The sequence below is a fragment of the Anomalospiza imberbis genome, chromosome Z (genome assembly GCF_031753505.1).
Source record: "Anomalospiza imberbis isolate Cuckoo-Finch-1a 21T00152 chromosome Z, ASM3175350v1, whole genome shotgun sequence".
Lineage (NCBI taxonomy): Eukaryota > Metazoa > Chordata > Aves > Passeriformes > Viduidae > Anomalospiza > Anomalospiza imberbis.
In genome coordinates, this window is record NC_089721.1 from 14,588,812 (window position 1) to 14,603,723 (window position 14,912).

The following is a 14,912-nucleotide window of genomic DNA, read 5'->3' on the forward strand; positions in this document are numbered from 1 at the left end:
TAATGAGATCATGAGTCCTTAACAAAAGTGGTTATTATATTTAAGGATCTGATTAAAAGAAGTGTAATAAAAATGTGATATCATATTTGAAGACTGGAGTAAAGAAATTGTCAGTCCTCTTTTAAAGAAGGGCAAGAAGGAGAGGATCCAGAGAACTCCACCCTGGTCACCCTCACCTTGATCTGTAGGAAGGTGATGAAGCAGCTAAGCCTCAAAACCATCATCAGGCACATTAAAGACAAAAAAATCTGCACAAAGAGTCAGCATGGTTTCACCACTGGGAATTCATACTTGACTGACTTGATTAAACTTCTTTGAGGAAGCGACTGGTCTGGTAGATGAGGGGAGAGCAGTGGATACTGTCTGCCTGAATGTGAGCAAGGCTTTTGACAATGTCTGCCATCAGATCCTTTTAGACAAGTTGTTGATGGGTGGGCTCATTGAGGAGATGGTGAGGTAGTCTGAAAACTGGCTGGATGTCTGGGCCTCGAGTGTGATGTTCAGCTGGGTAAAGTCTACCATGAAGTCAGCAACTCAGTGGTGTACCCCAGGGGTCAGTAGTGGGTCCAGTGCTGTTTAGTACCTTCATTAATCACCTAGATGATGGTGCAGAGTGTATCCGCAGAGAGTTTGCAGATGATGGAAAAAAATGGGAGAAGTGTGCAGTACTCCAGAGCGATGGATGCCGTTCAGAGGGACCTTAACAGCCTGGAGCAGTGGGATGCCAGCAACATCATGCAATTCAGCAAGGAGAAATGCAAAGTCCTGAAGGTGGGGAGGAGCAAACCCAGGCACCAGTCTATGTTGGGGGCCAGCCAGCTGGAAAGCAGCTTGGCTTGGGCAGAAAAGGACACCAGCTTGGACACAAGAAAGCAATGTGCACTTGTGGTATGGAAGGCTACATTAAACAATAGAATTGTCTGTGTGTCTGGAGAGATGTGATCCTGCCCCTGCACACAGCCCTGGTGAGGCCACCCTGTGCCTGTTCTGTGCTCCTGAGCATGAGAAAGGGATGGTGCTACTGGAGAAGGTCCAGTGAAAGGTCACTAAGATGATTAAAGGGGCTGGAGCACATCACACAGGAGGAAAGGCTGAGAGCCTGGAAAAAAGAAGGCACAGGTGGGATCTTACTAATGTCTATAAATATTTGAAGGAAGGGTGCAAAAAGGATGGGGCCAGGGCCTTTAAGTGGTGGCATGACAAGGGGCAGAGGATACAACTGAAACACAGGGGGTTTCAGTGGAATAACAGGACACACTTTTTACCTTTTTCACCTTTTCTGAAGGTGACTGTGCATAGGAATAAGTTGTCCAGAGAGGTTGTGGAGTTCACTTCCATGGAGTGCTTGAGCAGGGATATTGGACTAGACGACCTGTGGAGATCCTTGCCAACCTCAATTTTTCTGTAATACTTTGATCTTATTCAGCTTCTACATAGTGTAATTTGTAAAGCTGATGTCTATCTTGCTGTACTGTGCCTTCCCAAATTCCTCATTTGCATATACTAAGGCCATTAACAGAACAGCATGACTGAATGGGTTTTAGACACCTGTGAGACAATTATACAGAATAAAATAATCTCAGAATATATTCAATAAGGTAAAAGACGATCTGTGTATCAGTTTTTCTTTTTTTAGTAAAGAAGTCTCCATAGAGTGCCATCTTGTGTTGAAACCTCAGACTGAGACCTTCTTAGAACAAAGAAAGGATTAGTAAAAAAAAATCAACAAAATTAAATATTACAGCTAGTTTCTTTGAAATCTGTACAGCATACATTTCTGCAGTTTTTTTTCCCCATAGAATATGAACAGTAAAATATCATAAAGTCATATCTGAAATACCTGTTCTTATTATTTAGCTGTAAAAATAAGCACTGTCCTGTAATTCTGAGAATTTTTTTTCCATTAGTAAGCTTTCATTTTTTAATTTTTTTTTTGGTCTCAAAGTGCTCTCAGTTATGTTTTATTTACTAGCGGTGAAATCTTGCCCTTCGTGGATTCTTGTTGACTTGAAGAGGTCTTGGATTTCTCTGTGCTTTGCATACAAGAGTCTTACACACCACTGAAAACACAGGAGCATTGAGTATGCTGCTTAGTCCTGAAAAATTTCTTGAACAGAATAAACATCACTGAACTGTGGAGAAAAGTGTAGGTGTACAAATATGTTTAGTCAACTGGAGTTAAGCCAAGATGCTTATGGAATTCCAAGATTTTTGTGGAATAACACTGTGGTCTTTCTAATCCTTATGCCACAATATAGGCTGGTTTTACCTCTTTTTATGAAAAAAACCTTTCCAGCTACAACCTCTATAGAGTTGTAGAATAGATTTCAAATAATTTATATGTTACTGACAGAGTAAAATGACTGCAGTATAGCTTTTCCTGTTGCCAACAAGTTACCAAATCCAGCATCCCCATCTAGTATTCTTTAAAGCTTGTTTATTCACCATTTTTTCTGTATCTGTGAAGTAAAAATATATTTTTTTTAAAGTGTGTAAGATGCATTAAAAATCCCCCCAAAAACCCAGAAAAAAAAACCAAAAATCCCCCAAAAAATCCCAGAAAATAAAATTTGTATCAGGCAAAATAAAGCCAAACAGAACAAGTGACATTTCTTACTCAGCTACAGAGTACTCTCATCTTTCTTCAGTTGTATCTGATCACCATTGTGGTATCTCCCATGTCTTTGAGCAGTGTGTTCCATGTAACACATGAATACTTATAAACTATTCAGAGAGTTTACCTTACAGTAAAACTGAGACCTGGCACGGTGAAAAATAGGAAACAGAACAGAGATTTGAAGTTCCATTTTGTTTCTTCATCTGTTGCTTTCATTAAGAAAAATGGGATGGTCGGTAATGGTTTCACCTTCACCATTTATTACATTTGCTGTATGTCAAGCAATGAGCCTTGCCTCCTGAAGCATCTCCTGTTAGATCAATAGTTTTTAGGTGTGTCAGTCATGTTACAGCATCTTTAGTGTCTGTGTGATATCCCTCAGAACACAGGAAAGCGTGACATGTTGCTTTGAGCACATCTGCAGCCCACATTAGAAAGTTGCTAGATCAATATAGACTATGAAAGTTTCAGCTTTTTCAAATTGAAAGAATGTCTAGAAAACATTTGAGGTAGTGTATTAGTCCAGGAACCAGGATATGTCATAGTGTGTAGGTGGTTTGTGTGTCTGCTAGTCTCAGTCATTGCAGAAAGAAATGACATTTGCATTGTAGCACACAGGAACTCTTGTGTTTTTTTCACCACAGCAGCAGTTGGGTGGGAGCTACTGATCATGCAAAGAATGGGAGTGGCTAAAGGAAAAGTCTGAAAACTTCAAACATTCAGAAGATGCTCTCTGGTTTTGTCATTGTCTTTTGCCTCCAAGCATTTGCAGTCTCATGTTAACTGCCCGTGTCTTATTTTTTTTCTGGTTTTTCCCTGCTGGAATAATGATACTTCTAATAGTGTTTTAGCACCCAGTGATCCTCACTTAGCTAATAGTTCTGTGAAGACCAATGACTTTATGTTAATATTTATGTTCTATTTTCAAGACAAAAAATAAAGTTTTTGTGAGACCCTGGTAGCTGCTGTTGCTGAGAGGAATTACAGTTGCCTTCTTCAGGAAGCAACAAAGTCCCCCTGCCAGTCAGCTTGTATACTCAAGGTGGTGGTTGTAATCTGTGGAACTGTGTGCACCTAGGATGAAATTCATATTCAGATATAAATATGTGTCGAAGCCCTATTTTTGGTGTCTTTTCCCCTTGAAAACAATGGGAGATAGTAATCCAAGAAAAGGTAATTAATCTGTACATTTGTGGCTGTGAATTCCGCATCAGTAAGAACATACTCATTGAACATTTCAAGTACAGACACAAAAATTCTTAGAAAGTTTAGCTTGTTGCATGTTACATATAAATGAACCACAGTAAGAGTATCCAAAAATGACATTGGAACAACATAGCTTTTATAAATGTGTCAGCGATGTTCTTGTTTGTTTAGTGTGGCTAGGGACGTTTCTCATATTTATGATCTGAAGTCAGAGCAATACTGTTCCCATCCCAAAGGCTCGCATCCTGTGACAAGAGCAGAGTGGACACCATATAAAGGGAAACACACAATCAATATGCAAAACATTAGTAGCAGAGTAGGAACAGCCTTGAATCCCAGTTTCCCCGTAATGCTTCTGTTTTTCTTTAAACTGTCTTCTAGAATTGATTTATTAACTTAGTTTTCATATGTTTTCATTAGTTCTAGCATGCACAATTGCAGGCAAAACATAAGTAAGGAAATTAAACACTAAATAGGTAAGTCACAGTGTGACAAACAAGACGCCCTCAAACAATTGCTTCCTATGCAAGCTAGTATTTTCATTTTGTAGGGATTTAAACAATACAAATGGTTGAGCTTAACTAGTGACTGGAGTAGAGGACATTGAAATGGCCATACCAATGTCTCTTGGAATACATTGCTAACACCTGTGGGAAATTTAAGTTAAAAACATCTTATTTTGGTAAATTGAGACAATTCCTGAAACAGAATTCAAAAGTACTTTTAAAATGACTGTAGGGTGGGCTAAAAGGCGTCCAGACTAGATACATGAAGACAGACTCTTGAAATGTCCCTTTAGCTGTAGGTTTGGAATTATTTTCCCCATTTTATTGTTTTGACAAAATTCGTAGTGGGTGGAAAGGTTCATCAAATACACAAAATGGGAAAAATTGTATGGATCCTAACAGAAGTATCTGTTCCATTTTAGGGCTGAAATTCTGCTGTCCTGCTTGTCCTTATATCTAGAGTTGTCTAGTGTCAGCCTTAGGCAAAAAAAAAAACCCCAAAAAACCCACAAAAACCCCACAAACAGAACAAAACAAAACAAAACAAAAAAACCACACCAAAAAAATCCTACCAAAACCAAAAAGACACCAAAAAAATTTCCTAAGTCAAACATAAGTGCAGTGTCTGTTTTCCTAACTTCCCTCTTCAGATTCTCAGACAGTTCCAGGATGATAACAAAGAGGCACGAAAAAGAGAAATGGTGACAAATTGTGTATTCCTTTACCATCATTTAGTTTCAAGATAACTTACTTTGCTGAGACTGTAAACAAAATATCAATAATAAGTATTTTCTTACAAGTTTTCTTCATGACAATCATGGCCAAATTTAGATTGCTCAGCTATTCCAGAGTTATTCCTTGCTTTGAAATAAAGGAAGTCTGCATATTCTGTTGATTTCGATAGTTGCCCCAATGAACAAATTATTTAACCATCTTCTAAGTGAGGAAAACCCAAGAATAATGACAGTAACAGATACTTCTTGTCCAGCTTGCCATGGCACAATGAATTTGATCATGTTTGACTTCATCTGCTGCCTAATGCAATGTAACAGGACAGATAAAACTAAATCAAATGGGTGACATTATCAGATTTGAAAGATGATAGCTCTTGTAAAGCAAATGAAGTGAGACTGTATCAGTCCAGAAGATTTCATATGTTTATTGAGGTCTTGAATCTTTGAAACCCAGCAAATGAATGTTTTAAGTCCTGCAAAGCAAGTGACTGAAGGACAACAGTATGCTTATTACTGGCAAAGCTGTTGCCTGAAACAGGGTTCAGCTAAATTTTAGGTTTTCTTTGTGTGTTTAATTAATTTTTTTCATTTCTGCAAGTGCTTTGTAGAGGCAGTGGCTTGAACTTTAAAGCATACTACTACAAATGCTTTTGTACTTATTGTGATCACTGGACTCTGAACTTTCAGTTACAAAGATAAATTTACGTTTCAGTGAGCTAGGATTTAATACTATGCATTCAAATAAATAGTATCCAGGAAGTATCTTTGATTGTTTTCAGCATTGTCATAACAGGTTGTGTTTATTGGGTAATTTTAAGGAAGGTTTTAATTTCTTTCAACTACTTGTTCATTTTGAATACTTGTAACAAATCATGATATTACTTGAGCATTTATAAAGTTGGTCTGCTATTTATCTTTCAGTAAATAAGATGGAGTTGCTGCAAGGGTTTTAAACAGTTAGGAAGCCCATGAAGACATGCCTATTTTCGTTACCTAAAGCTGCATTCCTTTTTGTTTCTGCTTTGTTTGCTTTATGAAGGCAAAATGTTCAGTTCTCACTCAATATGAAGTCTAGATAAAGTTTTTTTATTTGTGATGACATCGTGAATTATTTTTAGAATAGGCAAAAGTTGGTTCAACAAGTAGGGGGTTTTATTATTTAATACCTGAAAAAAGACTCAAAGTGTCTTTATTGCTTAAAATAAGTAGGCTTCAAAATACGGTCTTTATGTTGTAAAAATGTAATGGATTTTCTTATAGTCTACCAATGATTTGTTAAATTGCAAAAATTTAACATAGCCTCTTCAAGAAATTTGTCTTCCAGATCAGATTTTTGTGTGTGTTCTGATCAGCAGTGTAAGAAGCTATGAAGAATAAACGTGCTTCCATTAGCTTCAGGATTTGTTCTCTATTACGTTTAATTATGTAGGAGGTTCTCAGATAGATAGTCTTAAGAACATTTGAGTACTACGCCAGTAATTTTGGTTTTGTAACTGTGCTGGGATTTATTTTAAATTTAGCCTCTCTGAGTACTTACAAGTTTTAGAGTTCTTCACTTTTGCTCTTCAGGTTATTAAAATGTTTCTCTAATGTATCTTCCTCAATAATTGATATGTATTAATTATTTAAAATTAATGTTGCAGTTAAAATATGAATAATTAGCATTAATTAGGGTTTTGTTGTAGGTCATGACATGCTAAAAGCAAGAACTCAAATTAGAACAGAAATAAAATTAACTTTCTTTCTTTGTATAGCCCACTGTTTGTGAACGGGAACTCTGTGTATTTGCTTTCCAAACATTAGGAGTGATGAACGAAGCTGCTGATGAAATTGCAACTGGGGCACAGGTAGGATTATCTAATGATTTCTGTAGTTTACTCAGTCCTCTCTGTCTCTTCCATAATGTGTTTTGACTTGTATGCGCCATATGAGTACTGTTTGGTAAGCATTATTTATTTGTTCACTGTTATAGCTGTAAATGCACTGGTTTATTCAGTAAATGTAAATGTAAATGCATGGTGTATTCAAATAGTATTAATGAGGTGTTTCCATTGTTTTGCTTCCATGTAATTAGAGTAACTGTTTTTGTGCCCTGTTGTATTCAATTAGTTCACCTGGCTTGTTAATAAAGGCAGCCATTCTAATTTGGAGATAATTCACTGAATGAGCCATTACTACTTACATGCATTAGTAAGTTACTTCCTCTTCATGATCTTGGGATGCAGGGATCCACTGAGCATCTGTTGTTTCGATCATTACATAGCAGTGGGAAAGTCCTTACTGATGTTACTACATAGGGTTCTTCCTTTTTCTCAAGGATCAGAAATTTAATATAAGCCTGTTTCCTGACTCTAAATTCAGTTATTGATGTAGTTATAACCCTATCATTGTTTTCTTAAATTACGCTTCCAAATCACGAACCTAATGTTTCATTAAAAAAAAAAAGTTAGAAGATCTTATGTTTAAGGTCCCTTTAAGATCTTATGGTAAAAGCCTGCACATCTTAAGGAGAAGTGCATTTGAATCCAATTTTCTGGTTACTGTGCTTCTACATAGTAAGCAGCATGGGTATTTTGGAAGGGCAAACCTTCAGTTTATTTAACTAGCACTAGTGAGTATAGTCACTGGAAATAAACTATTCAGGTAGGTGCCTGAATACAACCATGAACATATCCTCAAAGGCAGAAAGTTGCAACAGTGTAGATCAGCTTCCTCACTTGAGAATATGACTGTGGAATCAGAACAGCAGCTCTTCATCTGATGTCTGAAGACCACTGGATTTGTAACCTCTAGGTACCAACCATTGGGATAATAGTTTAGGCTTGTAAGAAATTGAAGGAGGTGTGCAGATGAAGCCCCACCTCTTCCTCAGCCTGACGTCCTGTGAGCATTTAATTTTTTTAATTTAGGCACATGTTACATTACACATGTATTTAGAATCATAGAATCATAGAATAATTGGAGTTGGAAGGGAGCTGTGAAGGTCATGTAGTCCTGCGCCCTGCCATGAGCCAGGACAACTTCAACTAGATCAGGTTGCTCAGAGTACTCTCCAACTTGACCTTGAATGTTTTCAAGGATGGGGCATCTACCATGTGTCAGTGTTTCATCACTCTCACTGTAAAATCTTCTTTATATCTAGTCTGTATCTCCCTCCTTCAATATAAAACCCTTACCTCTGGTCCTATCACAGCAGGTTCTGCGAAAAAGATTTTCCCTATCTTGTCAAAGGTTTGCAATAAGGTTTCCCAAAAGCCTTCTCGTCTACAGGCTTAACAACCCCAGATGTTTCAGCCTGTTTTCACCAGGAGGGCATTCCAGTCTTCTGATCATTTTTGTGGCCCTCTTCTGGACTTGCTCCAACGGGTGTAGCTCTTTCTTATGTTGGGGACCCTAGAGCTGGAAACAGTGCTCAGGTGGACTCTCTACAAGGGCAGAGGGGCAGAATCCCCTCCCTCCCCTGCTGCCCACGGGGCTCTGGATGCAGCCCAGGACACGTTTGGCTCTTTGGGCTGTGAGTGCCATGGCCGGGGCATGTGCAACCTCTCATCCACCAGCACCCCCAAGTCCTTCTGGGCAGGGCTGCTCTGGATCTGTTCATGCCCAGCCTGTGCTGAAACCAGGGGTTACCATGACCCAGGTGAAGCACTTTGCCCTTGGATTTGTTGAACTTTGCGAGATTTCCATGGGTCCATTTCTCCAGCTTGTCCAGGTCCCTCTGGAGGGTTTCCCATCTTTCAGGCACATCAGCTGCACCACTCAGCTTGTGTAATGTGCAAATTCACTGAGAGAGCACTTAAACTCACTCTCCATGTCATTATAGTACTGGTCCCAGTATTGCCTCCTGAGGGACACCACTCATCATCAGTGGCCATCAGGACATTGACCTCTACCATCTGGATGCAACCATCCAACCAGTGCCTTATCCACAGAACTGTCCATCCATCTAATTGATCTCTCTCGAATTTAGAGAGAAGGATATTGGGAGAGACTGTTTTAAAGACTTTACAGAATATAAATGACATCTGTAGCCCTTCCGTTGTCTAATGATTTGGACACTCCATCACAGAAGGCCACTGGGTTGGTCAGGCAGTACTTGCCTTCAGTGAAGCTATACTGGCCGTCCTGAATCTCCTCCCTGTCTTCCATGTGCCTTATCCCAGATTCCAGGAGGAGCTGTTCTATGATCTTCCCAGGCATAGAGGTGTCAGGTCCGTAGTTTCCAGGGCCCTACTTTCTACCCTTTTTAAAAATAAGTGCAATATTTCCCTTTTTCCAGTCACCTCTGACTTCACCTGAGTGCCATGCCTTTTGAGTTGGCATAGAGAGTAGCTTGGCAACTCTATCAGCCAGTTCCCTCAGGATTCTGAGATGCATCTTATCAGATCCCATAGACCTTTCTATGTTCACATTCCTCAGGGGCTCTCAAATCTAATCTTCACTGATGGTGGGAAGCACCAGCAAAAAGCTGTCAGGTTCCTTGGTCTTCTCATTATCTGCAGTTACCATTTTGCCAGTCGTGTTCAAAGAGGGATGCACTTTCTTTGACCTTCCTTTTCTGTCTCATGTGCCTTCAGAAGCCTCTTCATTATTCTTTGCACCTCTTGTCAAGTTCATCTTCAGTTGCATCTTGGCCTCCCTCACCCCATCCTGACACAAGTAGGCTATGTCCCTATATTCTTCCTAGAATATCTGTCCCTGCATCCCTTGCCTGTGCATTTCCTTCTTTCCTTTTAGTCTTACCAGCAGGTCTGGAGTCATCCATGCTGACATGTTGTCTTCCTTTCCTGATTTCCTACACATGGGGATTGAGAGCCCTTGCACTCTAGGGAAGGCATTCTTAAAGATCTGCCAGCTCTGATCTGCTCCCTCGTCCCTGAAAATGGTTTTCCATGGCATCCTATTGAATAAGTCTTTGAACAGCTGGAAGGTTGCTTTCCTAAAATTAGTAAAGAATTTAGTATGAGCTTTTTTAACTAGAGCTGACTAAGTAGAGGAGAGGTGGTCCTGGTTTTATCCTTCACTCTGTTTTATGTAAGAATCAGTATTGCAGGCATGTGCAGAGCTTGCTGTAGATGTCTGGAGTACCTCTACATTTAGAGAGCTTTACTGTAGAATTCTGAAGTGATTACAACCTTAAGAGTTCTTAAAAGAGATAAGGGTTTTTGTCTGTTGTCCCATTGGACCTAGGTAGCTAAATTCTGCAAAGTTTCACTCTAGTGATAGCATTTGCAGCTATCTCACTGTATTGGATCTGACTGAGCCCCCCATTCCTGTTTGCAGAAAAAATTCATCAATTCTCGAGTTTGATCCATCTGAGCTCTTTTTGTCATTAGTTTAGGACAGTGTGAATCATGGTGAAGACTGTCAGCACAGTGGTTATTTCTCTAACAGCCTAGCAAGCTTAGGCTGACTAGTAAAAGGTAGGTGTTCACATTTTGTCTGATTAATCCTCCTCCAAATCATTTTGTCTAGTGAAGGAGCCTAAATACAGGTTCCCATCATTAGAAATCATATCCTGTTTTGTCTTTCGTGCTTTCAGCTAGTTTCCTGAGGTGCGCAACCCTACTTTGTCATTCCAAATAATCCAATAGCTTCTCCTTAATAATAAGTGATTGTACTTTCTAAAACTTTCCATCCTCAGGTTGTCTTGTATTAGTCATGTAGGCAAAATGCTTGAAAATTAGATGACTGACTCCTTGATAGTTCCTACTCCCGGTAAAGAGTCTCTTGAGAGCGAGAGGCACTGTCTGAGGGACTGATGTCATAAGAGGAATTGTCATCAGCAAGTGTTGTTCTTGTCCTTCATGCAACTATTTTAATCCTTACTCACTTCATTACCTCCAATTGAGGAGGAGTTCATGCCCAGTTTTAAGGACATCTGCTAGATCCACAGCACTTCCTATTCCCTAGGAATGCATATGCAAGGCTCTATTGTAGGATTTCTATTAGATTTACCTCCCAGTTTAAGTTGTTTTGCATTGCATCAACTCAAAACAATGACCTCAGGAGAAATAAGGTGCAAAAAAAATGCAGAGTTGGAAACAATCTAGGAGTCAACTGTTTAAAGGCGGGCTTAGGGATGGTGTCTGAGTAGAACTGTGCCAGTTTTAAGACAATGTCCCATCATGTAAATCATAAAGCAAGATAGCTTTGAGTCTCTGCATCAAAAGATCCGGGGACTCAAACAGCTCTTCCCTAGGAGTGTTTCGCGACAGCAGACTAAGAAGTGCTTCTCAGAAGTAGGGTGAACTCATGCTCGATTTCACAATAATACATTTACACAAGGACAAGTCTGCTGCCTGATCTGGTTGCTGATCTCCTTTGTAAATGCTAGGGCATATGCCGTATTTCAAAACATTCATCTCACATACAGATAGTATAAACTGGAAAGTAATCAGAGAACCATTGGGGAAGGGATCATTATTTAAGTAATTTCATTTTTCAATATATGTGAGATATTTAGTAACTGGAACTAACAGAATATATTAAAACTGACAGAGAAGATTATCGATTAATGCTGAAGGAGCAGAGGAGGAGAATGGCAGCTATATGACTCACCACAGCACAGTTATTTTTCCCCTTTCATCATTATTCTTATTTTCATTCTGATTCTCTAAAGGGCCGTCATTTTTTTCCATCCAAATGATCAGATACAGTGACAGATGTAGAAAATCTTCTAGATGAGTGTGAGCTGTGAGATGAGATCTGATCCGTGTGGAGTTGTGGGGGGAACCAGGAATATCTACTAGCTCCAGCTTGTCTCAGCTTTTCCTTTCTTTTGTGGAAAAGTTGTTTTCACACAGGAATGTTTTCAGAAGGCAGAGAAAAAAACATGTGGAAATTAGTTAATCTGCAGCTACTTTTTAATGTAGCAGTTTTGGATCTCATTATGAGCTGGATTTATATTTCACAGTAGCCAGAAAGCTGCATTCTCTCGTGTTTTGTTATTGCTGTGTTTTATTTTTAACCTTTGAATTACGTATTTTGAAACAATTATATAGGAATCTGTGTCTAAGTGGTATATGTACTTATATACACATGTCTATGTGCATATTACGTGCACAATCCTGGGGAGAAATTGTGAAAATCAAAGATACTCAAAGAAGTGTTGTAATTTTGTACAACAGGATGGAAAGAAGAGGATGCCCCAGTGTGAGCTGTGCAGATGACTGTTAAATCATTGCAGTATTCTGGGTCTAGCAGAAGCAATATTTTCAAGTGTTTCTGTGATTACAGTCTTCAGGAGAAGAGCAGAAAGTGGTGCAAATTTGACAGACTATGCCTTGTTCTTGAGTGAAATTTTTACTGGCATCTCTACAGAGATACACAGATCTAGCACAATTTCATTTCCTTAGTGAATAACTTTGATACATGAACTCACGTGTGCACAAGAGTAAGCAATACATCAAGCAATATATTTGATGTTGTAATACTTCTAGGACAAGATACTGGTCCTACTTATATGCACATGGAATAATATGCCATGGCTGAACCCAAGCTCTGTTGAGGTCAGTGGAAAAAATTTAGTCCTAAACTACCTCCTGTGGATAACACAGTTTGGGCAATATAGGTAACAATGGAATACAATATATCTATAATGTGTTAAAAAAAATGCAGATTGGAAGATACATTATAAGTACTTATAAAAGTACTTATTTTGAATAAACATAATAAATATGTCTTTATCCCCAGGTGGTTGATCTGTTAGTATCTATGTGTCGGTCTGCATTAGAATCACCTAGGAGAGCTGTCATTTTTGAGCCATATCCTTCTGTAGTTGATCCTAATGATCCTCAGATGCTGGCCTTTAACCCCAGGGTAAGTAGCTACCTTTAATTATGTCATCACTTGGTTTTAGTCATACATGAGGTTTCAAAGCAAAGACTTCTCATGGAGGAGTCCCCTTTATTATGTGATACAGCTCCAGAATATAGCACAAGTGTGTTTTCAAAAATTTGCATCTTTTATTTATTGTCTATGAGAAAGTACTTGAATATAGGCTTGTCCTGGTTCTGGCCAGGACAGGGCTAATTTTTGCAGTAGCCAGAATGGGGCATGGCTGAGACCCAGAGGCTATTCTATACCACCTCACATCATTTCTGGGAGCAGGGGGAAGGGAGTCTCTACCAGGAAAAAGTGGGAAAAGAGCTCCCATTTTACTTGGCAGAGGGAGCAGTTGGATATTGTTTGTTGCTGGTTTTCTTATCTCATTGCTGTTTTCAGCTGATTGTTCTTACCTCCACCTGTGATCTTTACCTTTGTGCCTCTCAATTCTCTATCCCACAGCAGGGAGAAAGTGGAAGGAGAAGAGGGAAGAGGACAGTGAGCAGTGCTAGGTCTCAGTGGGAACAGTAAATTGGAGAATACCATCCCTAAACCATGACAAAATTGTAGGTTATGTTAAAGCCAAGAAACTCTTCTAAGAGACAAATTCTAGATGCAAAAATCTATATTCTAAGTGTTTTTTTTCTCAGTGTGCACATTGGACACAAAATGAAAGATGACCTTTGAGAGATAGAGGTCATGTAAGCCAGGGGATTTCCAGTCCATCTTTTCATTCTAAGTAGTGTCATTGCTGTCATCTCATTTTCTCACTGCAAGCAGTTACTTCCTTGTATATAATTTTATCAGATGTTAATATTGAGTTTTGTACAAGCATTAATTATGAAATAAAGAATTGTGCTTGCATTACCTGCTCCTTGGGCTCCAAATGCTGCCATTCGGGAAAGCTCTCAAGCCGTGAAAATCCCATCTCCCTAGAGCCATCTCCCCAAAGGCATAGCGGAGATCTTGGCATGTCCTGCACTGGGATGCATTTCACTCTTTCTGAACAAAGGCCAGCTAGCAGGAGTTCTTTGTCAGGAGAGGCTGAGGTGTTCTGCAATGTGTTGGCAAGACCTGAAGATGGGGGACAGTGAAGCTGCTGTGGAGTGATGAAGCACGGACTGTTTAGCTTGTTCACTCAGTACAGGTGGAGCTGTCTGGTAGTGGTTCCCAAGCAGTAGGTCAGCAAAGGCTGAGGCAGAGGGACCACTGAAGGATCGACGAAGTTTTATAGACCTGCTAGCAAGGAAACACATCTGTTTATATGCATTTTATTTAAAATCTGTTTGGGTCACTCCATTATTTACCTCAAGACCATGTTGTCCAAATAACTGCATTTAGTTACAAATATTTGTTTAAAAATGAGCTGGTTTTTGGAGTGTTTTGGAGATCCCAGTGAAATTCAAAGAAGAAAGATCATAACAATATTTTTTCAATGAATTTTTCTGGATGATGAATGAAAGTCTGTGGAAGAAATCTGATGGTTAGAAAGGTTTGAAAGAATTGATTTGCCCAACATTTCTCCTAGCTTTGGTTTTGTACACACTCAAAGAATTCACGTTTTTTTAGAGCCAAATACTAACACTCTTTGAACTTCTTTGTGTATTTTATGCCACATCAGAAGAAGAACTATGACCGAGTCATGAAAGCATTGGACAGTATCACTTCCATCAGAGAGATGACACAGGTAAGTTTAAAAATATTTACCTAACTTAATCACTGTTTCTAGAACTTGAAAGATCTTTGTATTGTCTGCATTTGATTGGTTGAGAAGTCATCTCTTTCTTATATAACTGTAATGATATTAAAATGTTTATTCAAAATAACAAACCTATACCTAATGCCAATTAAATAAAAGTAATGAAGTAGAACTCAGATATTATGAAGTTTAAATAAGAGATAGTGACAGCAGAATGAGACATTGTAATGAGGTAATCACCAAGTGCTGCATTTCTGGAAATATCAAAGCCAGAGACTTGACTTCCAAAGCAAAAGAAATTGATCTTGTGTCAATGTTCTGAA

General features: G+C 39.0%; 1 protein-coding gene across 2 annotated transcripts in view; it reads left to right on the forward strand.

Annotated features, from left to right (window-relative positions):
- The window catches only part of PARP8 (poly(ADP-ribose) polymerase family member 8), a 114,295-nt gene that overhangs the window by 87,426 nt on the left and 11,957 nt on the right, over positions 1–14,912 (forward strand). For both annotated transcript variants that reach the window (XM_068176826.1, XM_068176827.1), the window contains 3 exons: positions 6,818–6,910; positions 12,759–12,884; positions 14,512–14,577. In XM_068176826.1, the coding sequence (XP_068032927.1) occupies positions 6,818–6,910; positions 12,759–12,884; positions 14,512–14,577 (285 nt within the window). The remainder of the gene's footprint in view (positions 1–6,817; positions 6,911–12,758; positions 12,885–14,511; positions 14,578–14,912) is intronic.